This window comes from Morone saxatilis, unplaced genomic scaffold, assembly GCF_004916995.1.
Source record: "Morone saxatilis isolate NCDOM2014 unplaced genomic scaffold, NCSU_SB_2.0 Contig19, whole genome shotgun sequence".
NCBI classification, from domain to species: Eukaryota; Metazoa; Chordata; class Actinopteri; family Moronidae; genus Morone; species Morone saxatilis.
The window spans coordinates 17,675,415-17,691,604 of NW_023339751.1; the positions used below are offsets into that span (position 1 = coordinate 17,675,415).

A 16,190-nucleotide genomic window follows, 5' to 3' on the forward strand; every position below is an offset into this window, starting at 1 on the left:
TGTGTGTGTGTGTGTGCGCTCACGTATTTGAGTGTGTGTTTAGTGTGAAACACAAAAGAGAGAGAAAAGAGGGGCGCAGATAAAGATGGTAACAGTTAGTTGTTGATATCTGCATTGAGGCACTGTCCGGCTGTACAAGAATGGGTGAATATGTGTGTAAGCATGTGTGTGTTTTTCCAGCGAGCTGGTCATCTGTGAGGTTTGGCAGCTTCAACAGAGGAGTCACCATTCCTGAACTGGGGGAAGTCCACCAGTCTGTCTGTACAAAACTGATTCCTTGTCGTTACACTTATATGGAGTTAAATCATCATTTTTAGTTTCTTTCCAGGCAGGCAGACAGCTATTAAAGTTCCTCTGTCAGATAGCCATCGTTGCAAAAATGTTTTACGGAGGCTTTAATAAATTAGGTTAATGATACAAAAACATGTGTTCTGTAGCTGATTTGATGGAAATGTTTTTGTTTTTTCAAGGGAAATACAGCCCAAAATTCACATGGGACTACTGTTGCTTTGGGTCTGTAATTTGTGTTAATTTAAGTCATCTGTGTTCTCATGTCTGTAATTTGTAAAAATATTAAAAGTTAAAGTCTTGTCATCTGGAAATATCGGTCACATGAATCAGCAATTTGGAATTGTAATTTTAAACAAGGCTTGCTTGGTTTTACTCTACCATTTTTTCCTCTGTTAAGATGAGAATTATGGAGGCTGCTGTGGGCTTTTAAGCCTTGATAGCAATTAGGGTGCAAAATCAAGAGGTGCATGTAGCTGCTCAGGAGGGACACCCACTCAGAGAGGGAGCCAATCAGCACACTTATTTATTGCATACAAATGAAAGAAGTGTGAGAGGTAAATTCCACAAACATAAAAGTTGCCCTTGTACTTCTACACCATTGGTAATAGGCCTTGTATTAAGTGTTTATATTCCCTGTGGGAATATAAACACTGCTTTTCCCTTAGCCTTTCCACTGGGGTGGTTAAGTGCCTTGCTCAATGGCTCCATCTTGAGGCAGGGTAAGGTTCTACTCCATCACTTCTGATGTATGAGTTCTAACTTGACAGCCTGTTGGATCTGAGCTCCTCGAGGCCAGAAGGTGAAAACTGCGCTCCATCTGGTATTACGGGACAATGATAAATGGGTTAATCCCTCAAGTGTAATGAGTTAACCCCATGAAATTTGCATGTGCGTGTGTGTGTGTGTGTTATTTTAATGGTTTACCCTCTACTGTGTTTGTATTATGTAGCTGATTAACCTGTGATGCTTCTGCGTATAATTAGATTATTAGCAGGCTGCTTTATGTCCTCTGTCATCAAGGTGGCATGCTGAGGATGCCAAGGTAAGAAGTACAAAATGTAGATTTATTTGTGTACTGTACAAAGTACACTTAGGTACTTTACTCACTTAAACCTCTACCCAGTTTAGAGAGTGTGGATTCAAATGTAGTGCTGCAAACACAACGCCTGCTAACGATTCCAAACAGGTTGTAGGTCTGTGATTGGCGATAAAGGCTTATGTAAGCTTGTGTGTCTGTGTTTTTGTGTGTTCCCATTTCCCACCCTATAGGCCAGTTCATGAATATTCTCTACGATGTCTTTGTTATTGCCTGTAGTGGATTTGGATCAGAATATGGGTTTTGTTCCAGACTGGAAACACAGATAAACACACACATTCACACATATGCACGCGCCCGCAGGCACTCACTCACACACACACACATACTGTATACGCACACCGTGTCCTGCTTCATAGCCCTGTGACCTCAGATATTAGCTTCCCTGCCAAATATGACTGAGGCCAAGTGCCACAATAAATACACACAAAAAAACACAGTCACACACACTCTCTCTCCATACTGAGTCTTACTGGAGCATTTGGCTGGTCAATAATAGGAGCTATTCAGCTTCAGAGAAAGAAATCACTGGCTTGTCTTTGTGCATCGACAGAATGATGTTACAGTTTACAGGCTGGTTTATTGCTGCTCACTTAATCAGACATCGGAAGGTTTAGAAGGAAAACGACAACAGGAACATAAATATCTATGTGTTGTTATGGTGCTTAGTGTATGTGCTGTTTCAGTCGTGGCATATCGGCATGTTCATTGTACTCACTGTACTGATTTCTGACTGGTTTCTCTTGGCTTCAGTCAATACCACCAGAGCTGGTTAGATTGGTTTCTTTACTGTGTATTGTTGAGGGAATTAACAGAAGGTGTTGAAGGTGTTCATATGCAGCAGCAGACATATCTTTCTGTTAAAATCATCGCTCCTTCTTCATTGTTATTTTCTTTCTCAGTTTCTTTTTTCATTGCATCTGGTCTCAGATGATTCTTCTAATGTCTCAGACTTGTCAACATGCTTTTTCTGTACAACTTTAAAGACTATCGTACTTTTCAATTCACTTTTAAATTCAGCCAACAACGTGAACAGAACATTAAAGTGCTCCTTTTTAATTATTTTTTTATAGGCTGAATAGGCTAACCTTTAACTGCTGCTTTGTACAGTAGATATTTGATGAAAATTGAATTATTGGATAGGCTGAATTTACAGTGAATTTTCCTGGTTTCCTACAAGCATCAAAATTGAAATAATCTTATTTATAAATGTAACTTTTAAGAAACTAGACACATACAATTGTCCACTGCATGGGAGTATATTGTCAAATAGTCTTAGAAAATGGAAAGCAAAGTTTGCTAAAGTACTGAAATGGCAAACCTGCTGCAGGATCCTCAAAGTTTCCAAATTCATGATTGTTCATCTGCCAAAATGATTAATGGAGTTGATAAACTCTCCAGCCACTTTCAGCCTTCATTTAGCTTTTACCATCAAAGTGACAACGTTTTTTTTTTGTAAGGCTGATATCAGGCTGGAGCGGCAGATTGAATTGAGCCTTGATCAGGACTGCAGGCTGGCAGAGCGAGGAGTTTATCAGATCAATCTTGTCAGACAAATGTGAGCTGTTCCGATAACACCAAAGATTAATCTGACATCAGATGTTATGGTTAGATGAGGTGAAAATGTACAAACTTTTCTTTTTTCCTGCTTAAAGGTAAAACAGCCTCAAAAACAGCAGAGGACGCAGAGCAGTAGAGTAGTTTTTTTTAATGCTACCTGATAACTAGACGTTGTTGGAGGTAAAAAAAATGCCTTTGTGTCTTGAGCTTTAGGTGCTTGTGGGAAATCCAAACGCTGCTTTTTTTCTGTTTCCTCTTGGTTTTCCAGTTTCCAGCCTGTCCTTTCCTCACTTTTTCTGCCTTCTCTTCTGCCCTCCTCTTTTCCTTCCTCCCCCTCCCTCCTCCTCTTCAGTAAAACCATCAAGGTGAAAGTAATCGACGACGAGGAGTACGAGAAGAACAAAACCTTCTACATAGAGATCGGAGAGCCTCGCCTGGTGGAGAGCAACGACACCAAAGGTCAGGAAGGGGGTGACCCCTGTGACCCTGTGACCCCAGAGTGTCCACCACGGTGTCCACAGAGGCTGCATGTTCTTGACACATGGGGGCAGGAGGAGATTTAGATTTTTGCTACTGTACACCCTGATGTGTCCTTACTATGACAGTGAACATGCAGCAGGTTGTGGGTCACACTCATCTCACCACATCCACCTCTCCACCTCGTATATGTGTGTGTGCGCGCGTGTGTTTTTTTTGGATTTGTTTTTTTTGTGTACATACCTTGCCATGTCATTTGTTTATCATGCATGCATTCACCTCCTCCCTCTATGTGTGTGTGTATGTGTGTGTCCCATACAGGAAGACCATAACCGTTAGGATCTTAGACCGGGAAGAGTACAATAAGCAGTCCTCCTTCTACGTTCTACTTGAAACGCCCCAATGGAGACGCAGCGGGAAGGAATGGACAGGTGTGACGGCCAATCAACACTGAGAATGCACCTCATGAGGTTTTAGAGAATCCTGAATCAACAGGCCATTAACTTTGTATTAACTTTATTGATACAACACAACATTAAGTCACACCACAGTCAGTTCATGACTGATTTGCTAATGCCGTTGCTGTGTTGTCAACGGAAGTGTGTCCTGATAATACATAGGGCAACTAATTCTAAGCCGTGTTCTAGTGTGTTCCCACTGTTTTGATGCATTCTTAAAATACACATATTGACAGATTGACATTAGACAGTGCAAGTCTTGTCATTTCCTGTTAGTATAAAACAGTTAAGTGTGTTCATTTCTTGTGTACTAACTAAAAAGGACACTATAAGGATTAGTATTACTAGATACTGTACAGAGTTAATATTTTAAAGACCAAAACTTCAACAATAGACTGCCTCTACTGTTTGATTGATGGGCAATTTCATGGAAGTGCAGCACAGAACTGCCACAAATCTCCAAAAATGGAGACAAAGGCAAGAGACAACTAGGACATTACTGGTTAGATGACATTACAGAGTAGGTGTGATATTCGTCTGAGTGGACTTAGTGCAATTTGAATCACATTTATTTTATGCAAAGCCTAATACAATTGACCAGACAAGAGCACTTTAAAGTTGGCAAGACATACAGCACTTAACAGCTGGCAAAGCTGCAAGAAATAGAATCAAAGCATCAGTCGCTCTTATACCATATTTCTGAAGTGACAAAATGCAGTGCTGCTCCCTAATCGCTTATGTTTAAACAGGCCTGTTGATTCGGGATTCAGGTTGAACACACACTGGAGCAATTCTGCTGCTCCCTTCTGTTTTTCTTTCTTTTTTTTCTACTTTTCTTCCTCTGTTTCTCCTCAGAGGTCTGTACAGAAAACTCAGTGGGGATCACACCTGTCCTCTCCTTTCTCCTCCTTTTCCTTTCTGTGACCTGTTCTTATCTTGTTTCCCCCTCATCCAGCCAAGAGCTTTTCATGCGTTGAGATCTGTTCTCTGCTGGTGTTTGAAAATGTCACTGCTCTTTTCAAAGTGCTCACACGCAACTCGATGGTGGATTGTTGGCATGAAAAAAGACATATAGAGATAATGCCCAAGAGGGTATTCATTGTGAGTATGATGTGAGCAGTATTCCACCAAAAATGTCCCTAAGTCAAAGTTTCAAGTTTATTTAGTCTCCTGTGTCAATAGGGAAGTAATTAACACCCATAGCACAGGGATATCACACAGTGATATAGTGTGTATGCAGAGTTTTAGACAAATAGCATAAGAGAAAACATTGTCATGAAACTGCTGAGTGTTGTGGGTATAATGGGTTTTATGCAATATTATCAGCAGTAATACCTACATAAAAAGAAAGAATAAAACAAAGAAAGGTTCTACAATAATAAGATTGGGGAAACTATTAAAACTTCATTAGATTATCTGAAAAATGCATTGTCACAAAGCTGACAACAAGTTGGTTGTTACAGGAGTGGCATAGCAAACAAAGAGCCAAAGGATGGCCGTCAAATAAAGAATATTTAAATAAGAAATATAGCCTAAATCACAATATAAAGAGACATAATGGATAAAATGCACATTGTCTTCAGTCTCATCTGAATCATGCAACAATTAAAGCCTTTCTTCTTCAGAGAGACCAATTAAATCTTCCTGTTTCTAGAGCTAATGGTTTAGTTACACCATTATGTAACACATCGTCAGATAAATTGTACAAATTGGTCCAATGAAGACAGTAAAGACTATTCAAATCTGACCAGGTCCCCATTGTCTCTTTACTGTGCATTATATATTATTATACAATACATTTTATATAAAAAAAATGTTCAGAAAATAATGAGGTTATGATTATTTTAATTTAAGTTACACATGTACTGATCATTTTGAAACATGGTGTATGTTAGTGTTTTCAGAAGTGGCCTGTGTGTGTAGTTGTGTGTGTGTGTGTTTGTGTGTGTTTGTGTGTCAACAGTAAGATGCCACATCTGTGCATCTGTTTTCCACTGTGTTAATACATTATCTCATCTGAGTTACTCATATCCCTCCATTTATTATGATTTAATGTAATATAGAGTTGTAAACGCAGGAGATTTTCCACTTGATTTTTACTGCCTCTCAAACACATACACACACGAACAAATGTAAATATAATTTTGAAGCAAATAGCAGTTTATCTTTAAAAATATTAGTGTTTTAACTGAAATGACCCACAAACCAAATGTATGTTAATGTGACGTGGTAAACCAGTCCTTCCCTGTGTTTCCAGGTCATTATCTAAAAAGCCTTTTATGCCCTTAAACTATACTTTAAGCCTACTGGGTCTTTAAAAGTACCTCTATCTCTGTCTCTGTTTTATACACACACACACACACACACATAGACAGAGCAGTGCAATCAGTGTGTTAATGGCAGCGTGTGTTTACCAGGCATCAGCAGTGTTTATAGTGATGAGGGGATCAAAGACAAGGGCTGGATATCACATTATCACAGTCATGAGATCAAACACACCTCCGGGAAAGAGAGAGACCGACACACAGACGAACATACACAGTTAAGGGGGCTGCAGTGTGTTTGTGTGTTTTATGAACCGATGCAGTGGTTATCTCTGCGCTCAATTAGCCGTGCACTGATCTTCATGTTCTCGGCTCATGAGTGTGTGTCCATGTCAATGTGTATTTGTGCATGTTCTGTATGTGTGTGTACTGTACGTAGACATACTTATCATCATGTACTCGCTTACTGATACATGTGTTTGTGTCGTCTGTGTATGTGTGTTTTGAGTCCAGTCTTCTATTTGATGGTGGCTGGGGGACTAAGTTTTAGAATTTGGGTGACAGTGAACCCATGGTTATGATCATGTACTTGTAATAGTAAAAGTAATTGTGATGGTTCACAAATTAGTATACTAATCAATACCATAGTTTGCAATTACTGTGTAAAGAGTAAACAACCAGTCATGAACTAAATTAATTTCACCACAGCTTTTTATATGTAAACAGTTTGTACATAGCAACACATATTTATCCTTACAGTTAATGATTAATGCTAAAAGATACTTTTAATAAATTGGTGATTTTACACTAATAAAAACATACCTATGAATATCATATGCCAATAGAGCCACACCCACAACATTGTTAGCTCTTACAGTTGGACGGACATATTTTATCTATATAACATATTTGCCTTTTATAGCTGCGACAGAGGAATCTGTAAATGGACACTGAAGTGATAGCAGTCTGTGTTCCGACTGGGATTTTCATGTTTTTCTATCTCTAGTTCTCTATTAGCGCTAAGGATGTGCTTTCAGTAAATTAACTCTTTTCACACAGAGAGCACAGCAAAGAGACTCTGGAACATAGAATTGATTTTCTCAATGCATTTTGGCACAGGACCACAAATTTCAAATAGGCTTTTAAGCATCCTGCCACAGAGAGAGTGGCTGAAACCCGACCAAAAGAGACACGTTCACTCTGTTGATTAATGTGTAAATTGTACCTTTACATATAAATTCCAGAAAATAGCTTTAACATTCAGGCTGTGTAATACTGAGAAAACAGCCAGCTTTTGTTATTGGAATCCAGCAAGGTCCCGTTTCATCTTCTATCAAACCGGCACTTCAAGTGCCTCTCAGCCAGAGATAAAAGCCTGATTTTATTTTCCAGTTGTTTTGGTTGTTTCAATTTTATTGCTTCTTTTTGCTGTAAGCAACAGAGGTTGACAGGATTAATGTACTGACTAAACAAGCACTGGATCTGACATTTGCTATACTGATATGAGAAGTTACACATTGCGCAGTTAGAAAGATGGAAAGGGAACCATTGTAGTTCAGTCACTTCTCATGTAGCTGTTTGACTTTACTGAAAACTGGAAAGGTGTGAATGAGTAACAAGGCTTTTACTGATAGCAGCGCTGAATGGCCAGTTGAGGGCTGTTGCCGTTTATGTGATATCATGCAGCTTAAAAACTCCATTTCCATTATGCAGAGTGACTTTTAGAGTAAGCAGGTAGAAGGTTCAACGTCTTTTTGAAAAGTACTTCGACAACTACTAAAATCTTCTAATTCAAGCAAATGTACCAAGCGTTTGGCCAGTCGGCGTGTTAGTCATCTAACACAGATACCAAAATCCGCTTATGGGTATGCTAATCAGTTTTTCTTTTGGTTTGAGCTTTACAACTATTACTTCCACTGGAAAGTAGTCCCTGCTGCAGAGCATTTGTATCCTTTTAAGATAATTCTTACCATTTTATCTCCCAAAGCTGCTTCCCCACAAATAATTAATGAGAAAATATAGCCATAGCTGCTACAACTTCCCATTTGTTCATGAGAGAATGAATAGGCTTGTGATTTATTTTTCCATTAACCTATTTCATCCTCCTCTATTTCTGTTTGGAGTTTTTCTTTATGTCCTCCAATGCCATCTTAACAACCCCCAGAGAGCAGGTGTAAACCTGTATCTAGCTTTTGTTTGTTTGTGCAGTTGGTGCTAGATGTAGTGCAGGCAGATGCAGTCATTTAGCAGTGCTGTTGAGGGTGCATAGGGTGGATGTTTCTTCTTTAAAGAAATAAAATCCATCTCTGACTTCCTCAGTCACTTCTTTCATGTAGGAGTTTTTTTCTGGAGGTAAAATCTGAATCCACTGGAGGCTTTAGAAGTTTCAAGATGACCCTGTGATATTGCAGGTTTTTTTGATTTGGTCCAGAGGAGCCTCAGGACAGCGGGAGGCAATGGAGAGTTCACTGCAGCTAGTCAACCTCCGTCAGTCATCCGGCTGGGAGACTGTGCAACATGGGGGAAGGAACAGTGCTGAGAGGGAAAGCAGCTGAAAACACACGCACCCTGTGGAGGGCAATGACCTTGTGTCACACACAATGGACACACACACAAACGGACACAAAAAATATACACTGTAGATTAACATACATTGCAACATGTGACCATCGCAAAGTTGGATATGTGTGCCTGTGCGTGAATATGTCACAGATTTTGTCAGGCAGCAATGTCCTCTCCTCTCCTCCTCCTTTTCCTTATGTCCTTGTGTGTCAGCGTGTGTGTGGGTGTGTGCTTAGTTATGCAATTAGTACATAACATAATTATTAACCTTGGCATTAAGACTGCACATGTGCCAACATAAATTAAATGGAGACATGTTGTTTATCATGCCAGTTGGTGTCCACATGTGGGTTTGTGTGTGTGTGTTCACCAAAGTCTTTCCATATTTAGTTTAACCATCAGAATATACATTAAATCTCCATAATCTCCATACAAACTCATTGAACCCTCTGTTATGATGTTTACAGTAGTAAACAACATTAATACATTTTAATGAGGTGTTGTGAAACAGTATCATTAAGTCTGTCATTAATCAGTACAAATCACAAAACAATGTAAATTAATTTATTTGCATCTTTACTCACTTATGTTTGCATGTGCAGAAATAAGTGAGTACAATTTACATTAGCAATGAGTGATCGACCATTGAAAATGTTTATATATCATCAGTTTAGAATCATTATTATAGTAACTTAAGTGTAAATATAGTTTAAATAAACAAGTAGATGATGACACAGACCATTAAATTGATAATATTGTAGATTTATCAATTCAATCAGGGATTGACAGTTTTTCTTCCTCCTCATCAACATCATCATTCTTCTCTCCTCTATCTCAGCTTCCTCCTCTTTTTTGCTCATCCATCTTTTATTCCTCTTCTTCCCTCCACTTCTCTGCCTTCTGCTATTGTCATCCTCTGACCTCTTTCTTTGTACCCTGTGCTTCCCCTTTCTTCTCTTTTTCTCATCTGCCACCTCCTTTTCTTTATATTGATACAAAAGAAGTTTCTGTCCTCTGTTCTCTTCTTCCCTGTCATTACGTCTTTCTTTCCTTTTTTTCTCCTCTCCTCCCCTGACAGACAGTACTAGTTAAAAGTTCCACTCGTGTTTTCTCCTCCTGCTCCTATTCTGTCTCCTCCTATGGGACTCTCCAAAAAGTGTGACAGTGTAACAGCTTCTTCTTCCTCCTCCACCTCCTCTTCCTTCTCCTTGCCATGTCCCCTGCTGTACTGTTTAATCCCGTCAAATACCATGTCTTCTCCTGTCTCCCGACTGTCTTCTTTCTCTCTTTCTTTCCATCTCCTCCGTGACACAGTGCAGAAGTTTCTCCCCTCTGCTCCTCCTCTTATCTTTATATGTCGACAGTTTTCAAAGATACCTCCAAACCCCTCTTACTTTTCCCTCGTCTTCCTCTGATGGAACCCCAATCCATCAAACATGACAATGTGTTAAAATCATCTCCTCTCCTCTCCTCTCTTTACTTTTTTCCCTCCATCTATGGAGCCTCTTCTCCAGTCCTTCATACTCCCTCCTCCTATCCCTGTCGTCTTCCATCACTTGTGTGGAACTAGGGACTCAAAGCATGACGAGGTGTGAAAGCCCACATACACACTACACACACACACACACAAACACACAGCTTCTTGTCAGCACATATTGACCCATGTTTCATCCAGACAAATACACACACAAAAAACAACTCAATTTTTCCTCAAAAATGTGTAACTATGTTTGATTGTGTGCCAAATGAGAACAACAAGAAAAAAACACGTAATTTCAACCTATCAATGAATATGTTACAATTTAACAACAATTTAATTTCATATTCAAAGCTTTGCCTTTGAGTGTCTTTTGTGTTTCTAATTGTTCAGAAATGCAACTTTTAAATATGGGGAGAATGGTGTACATTTTAAACGGTCTCTACTGGAAGGCATTTTTCAAAGAAAATGGCAGAAATAGTTGAGTGAGGAATGAAAAAATGGGTCCTAAATCATTAATCAAACTATAATCTAATTATTGTGAGCAGCCACTTTCATATCTGATATGCATATATATACATACTTTGTTACAGTTTTCAGCAGTGATCTAGAATTAAAATCTGTGGAATTTAATGTGATAAACCATATTAATTTAAGATAACAAAGATTGATTTTGTGAGAAAAGAACAACATAATTTTATTTATTTTATATAATAAAAATTACCTCAAACAGGCTAAAAGAAATAGTTGAGCATTTGTTTGAATTCAACCAGAATAGTACATAAACAAACAAATAAGGTGCTAGACATCAGCTTCACCAAATATCTTTAGAGAACGTTAGAAAATGGCAGAGGCGAAAACATGACACTCAAATATAAAACTCTCAGATTCTCTAAAATGAAGGATCTGCTTACAGATTAGTCTTTGGATTTTAGGACAGCAAACTGGAAGAATCACAGCTACATTTTCAGAACTCACTCGTTTGTTGGCACAACTTCATTTTTTCATAAACCACTGATAATTTATTAAATCCGGATGTTATTTATATATTATATATTTAGATTTATTTATACCAAGAAAACAGTGCATGCATGTTCTTATCCCACAGTCAGACTGGATGAATATAAAGAAGGAGGGTTAAGAGTGACAAAGAGATCATTAATTTAATTTATTAATTAATGTGAATTTAGTGATTTGAAGATTTGCGCCTATCAGGATGAAGACCAAGATATTAGGATGTCTAACCAACATATAAAGGTGCTCATGGAGGAAGAATGGACTAGAAAACTAATGAAAAAATGTGTAATAAAAATGTATATCAATACAGACCTTTTTCACAGCAGCCATTTTGAGGGCAATCAAAGGTGTTGATGATTGTTGTTAAGGTTCGGTTCCATTTAGTGTAGTAGAGCCTTTCCAGTGAGCCGCACCCTGACTCTGTTTGACCAGAATGGATTATAACCTTAATTAATATCATTGGTAAGACCCGTTTTTACCCTACTCTCTATTTACTAGTCAAAAAGGCTGCTGTGAAAAAGGTCTGTTGTCCCCACATGTAGTCATTTGTTCGCAGTGAAAATACCAAGGCAGCAGTATTAATTTGACAGCTGTGTTGTCAAGGTTGCTAACTGAATAAGTAATGCACTCTTTGTTGGCTTGCTCTGGCAGTTTGCCGAAGCTCATTTGAATTGAAACTATATCAGGAAAGAGGGAAAGAAGGAATTAGAGAGGAAGGCAGAGAGAGATGGAGGAATACAAATTGGAGGTTTTAATACTGAGAAGCAGTGACAAAGCGGATGAGAAGACAGAAGGTAGATCAAAAGGAAAATAAAGATTAAAAGAGAAGGAGTAGGGGTTAACAGTTATGTAACAGAGGGACAGATATTTTGGGATAGAAGTAGATTATGTCCTTCCCGCATTTTTTGTCCGCCTATTTAAAGATACAGTATCGACTGTTACTAGGAATAAAAGTAGAAAAGAACAAAACAGGCCCAATTTGAAAATAAATGTAATTATACTTTAATGCTGAGTTCCCTGCGTATTCAGACATTTCAGCAATATTTCTGTAGATGTTCTCTGGCTGTAAAACACATTCAGTCGTATTTAATTGAATTGAGCTGCAAAGGAGCAGAGAGAAGGACACCAGAGGGGGGGAAAAAATCAAAATGATAAATGGTACAGACAGCAAACTTTGACAGGAAGCAGCATCTCACCCTGCAACATTCAACCTCTGTCAGGTCCATTTAAACACACACACACACTCAAGGAGGGAGTACAGCTAACAAGGATACTGCCCAGTCATGTTCATCCCACATTAGACTTAGTGTGGGCTGTTAATTGAGTTCATTAAATCACCATTACACAGTGTGTAATTGTGCATGTGTGTGTGTAAATTAATTAATTGTGAATTGAAGAACCACAAAGGGCATGTGAGATATAAGTCTGGCCAAGCAGTTTAAGTGAAAATGATATTTTTAAAGTGATTTTCAGAGCAAAAACAGCTTTTTGATTGTCACTGTGTTTGTAACATTGTCTATACTACTACCACTGTCTCTGCTGATTAAAATCGCTGTCAAATCAGGTGGTCTCTTCAAATGCTCTATAACCTTGATGCATCCCATCATAATGAAGAATGATTATTAATAAGCTGTGTACGTATACAGTACGCTCCAAAAGCGAGAGACAAATATGTTGCCTGCAAGCCTGTTGTTTATCTGAATCAGTAATTTCAGAACTTAAATGGCTGAACCTGTTGATTTAGACAACAATATAAACGTGGTTCAGACTCGATTCGGCTCTGCTTTGATTCAGCTTTAATGGATTCTGTTAGCAGCCAGAACAGGTGCAACTCATCAAGCCAATCAACGCAGCGTCTGTAGAGTCTTCAACCATGTGCAGCTTTTTGTGTTTTACAATAGAATAAACCTACCTTTTACTGAAATATGAATGGTTGCCAGTTTAAAGTCAAACAGAAATCTTTATAATAAAGTTCCATTATGAAGGAAACTAATAATGTTGTCTCTTGTCTGTAGCAGGCTGCTGTCTGTAACAGTGACATAGCTTCTTTAGGTAAAAATGGCTTTAAATGAAGCCATTTGATTGGCTGTATGGAAACAAGTTATCCATTGACATACCGGCTCTCCAACTGGAAACCAGCTTTAACCATGCATTAAACAAAATGCAAAAAAAAAAAAAAAAAGCACAAAATATACATTTGCACAGATGTTTTCTCAAAGCATAGGACATGTGTGCTATAGCAGAAAAAAAACATGCAGTTTGATTGCAGTTGTTCGGTTGCTGTTCTTTTTCCCTTCAGCTTTCGTGCTTCATGGACGCCACAATGCCAAACTGCTTCTTGCTTATGACATTGCTTATATGAGTGTTGAAGTTTGACGAAAGTGCTCCTGGCAGAAATTTGCATGCATGTGTGTGTGTGAGTGTGTGTGAGTAAGCTATACGCTCCATGCTGTAACTCAACTGGGGGGGAAAAATGACCAATCAGCTGATGCAGACCCACAATGCACTGCACTATAATGGAAGGCATGGATAACTATTCCCTGGTGGAAAATGTGATCATGGCCTTTCTCTCTCTTTTAGGTTTCTCTGTAGATCTCTCTCACTTTCTCTCTCTCTTTCTGATCCCAGCAGTGAGTTCAGGCTCTATACTGAATCTCAATTACTGACACACACCATAAAGAAAAGGGGAAAAGAAGAAGAAGAAAGGGGTGAAAGGGAGGCAGGGCGTGCGTGAGAAACACAGACAGGAATAATGGGATTATAGAGGAACTGGGAGTACATTTTCATTCATGTTTTTGTAATTGATTATATAGGTTGAAACCACAGACACATCTAGATATTAATTTAACAAAAATGTGGATGCTAGAGATGATTTATTTGAATCCTTTATTTCAGTTTAGTTCAGAGTTCACAGTTTTCACTGTCACCAGAAAATAACATACTGTATATCACAGCTGCGCTAACAATGCTGCTTCACCCAAAACCTAGAATGTTAGATGATAATGGTTTGATTGTGAAGATTTTGAATAAAGAGCTTTATTTATTTCAGCACTGAACTCCAGAGTTTTAAAGAATTGCCAGATGGATGGTGTCATTACACATTAAAATGTATGATTCCCACGGTAGTGAATCCATATCAGCGGGTACAAATTGACAATTATTTTGGGCTGCTGAGAGGGTTTAAATGTTTAATACAAATGTCTCAAGAGTTTGTTGAAACCTGAGGAGATTACACATATTATCTGAGTGTCACAAGGAGTTCAGCATCTTTGGTTGAGCATTTTTCTTTGATACTCTTCATTTAGAGTTTCACTTTCTACTCTACTCTATATTCTGTCTCATTATTACCCAATACCACCACATCAAAATCTCATTGGCCTGCTTTATATGTTTTTAACAGTTTTGGTATTTTATTGTTAGTTTAAGATTTATGCACTCTGGACTCCCTCGGAAACTGTATTAATGCTAAAATGAAGTAAAAGTAAGTCTGCAAGGCCTGCTGCCATCTGCTGTTCTAACGCTGCTTTTGGTTGTTGTCTTGTGATGTTTTCAGAGGAACAGCAGAAGGAAGAGGAGGAGGAAGAAGAGCCGCTGGCGGGAAAAGATGAAGAGGAGCGGCGTATTGCTGAGATGGGCCGTCCCATGCTGGGAGACCACGTCAAACTGGAGGTCATCATAGAGGAATCATATGAGTTCAAGGTAAGGCACTGGAATGTGTTTTTGTGTGTATGTGGTCAGATAAAAGAAAGTCTGATCGGAGGTTGATCAGTCCAAAGAGGGCAAGAGCGCATCTTATAATGTGAAATCTTGCTTTGCCTAAGCACTGGCATGTCTATGTTGGTACTTCTCATTATATTTGAGTCTCCAAAAATATCAGTATTGTAGTGGCACATTTAGTAAATTTACTCCAAAATTCAATTTTATGACGACCTGCACTTCACCCTTTTCTGTTTTAATCAAGTGGCAACCTCCGTAACTGGCAAATGAAGCCAAAATTAAAAAAAATCTTCAATTCCTCCAACAGCCACTTGACACTGGTTACAGAAGTGATCAAGGCCCCATTATTATGGCAGAAATAAACATGTTTACAGCCTGGTATAAAATAAATTTTTGGGCTCAACAGTAAATTTCATGATACCTGAATAAATTTTTGTGTAATTCACCTGTTTAAATTATAGCAAGGCTCGAAGTTATTCATAATAAAGGGAACAGCCACTCGGTTGTTTTCAGTAACCATTTTTGGATGGAGCCACCACACTGTGAGCTTGACAACTCTATGCACATTTTTAGTTAAACAGTCTGGTTTTATTAAGAAATCAAATAATAACCTATTATTATTAATCGATTAATTATTATTAATTATTTTGGTACACAAAGGTAGTGTGTTTCAATACAGTTCACATCAGTAAACATTATTCATCATTGCTGGGGATGGAAACACTGAGACATCACTAAGACACAGCACACGTCAAGGAAGTTCTACAACTGACAGCAATACTGGATTTAATTGCAGCGATAACTACAATATTAACAATGTATGTTACTGATGAATCAAAAGGCACACATACACAGACACAAACAACACAAAATCACCTCGCTCGCATATTTTACTCACACACTCACAAACCTTTCCAGTACATACGGGAAAGAATTGTGAAATCATTGTCTGTGTGTCCTTGCTCTTCCTCTCCCACGCAGGCTCTTAAGACAAGCGTGGATGTAATTACCATGCATGTTACATTTTGTATGCTTGTGTGTGTGTGTGTATGTGTGTGCGTGCTAATGCATGTTCTTTGCTGCCGCTCCACCTACACGCTCACTCTAGATGGACAGTTAATAACACCCAGTAATAGCCTGCCACTTGACAGAATGCTATATGTTGTCAAGTAGTTTTGTACATTAAATTGTGTGTGTGTATGTGTGTGTTTGCAGGCATAGAACAGGATCCTATAGTTATCTGAAGTACTGCCCATCGGCGGATAGTGGAG

The 16,190-nt window shown here is 38.5% G+C and overlaps 1 protein-coding gene across 2 annotated transcripts in view; it reads left to right on the forward strand.

Moving 5' to 3' along the window:
- The window catches only part of slc8a1b (solute carrier family 8 member 1b), a 129,701-nt gene that overhangs the window by 87,443 nt on the left and 26,068 nt on the right, over nt 1–16,190 (forward strand). Inside the window, exons 5-6 of one of the 2 annotated variants that reach the window (XM_035663650.1) lie at nt 3,300–3,406; nt 14,756–14,901. In XM_035663650.1, the coding sequence (XP_035519543.1) occupies nt 3,300–3,406; nt 14,756–14,901 (253 nt within the window). Of the gene's footprint in view, nt 1–3,299; nt 3,407–3,745; nt 3,856–14,755; nt 14,902–16,190 lie in introns of both variants that reach the window. The other variant, XM_035663649.1, reaches the window with a different exon arrangement.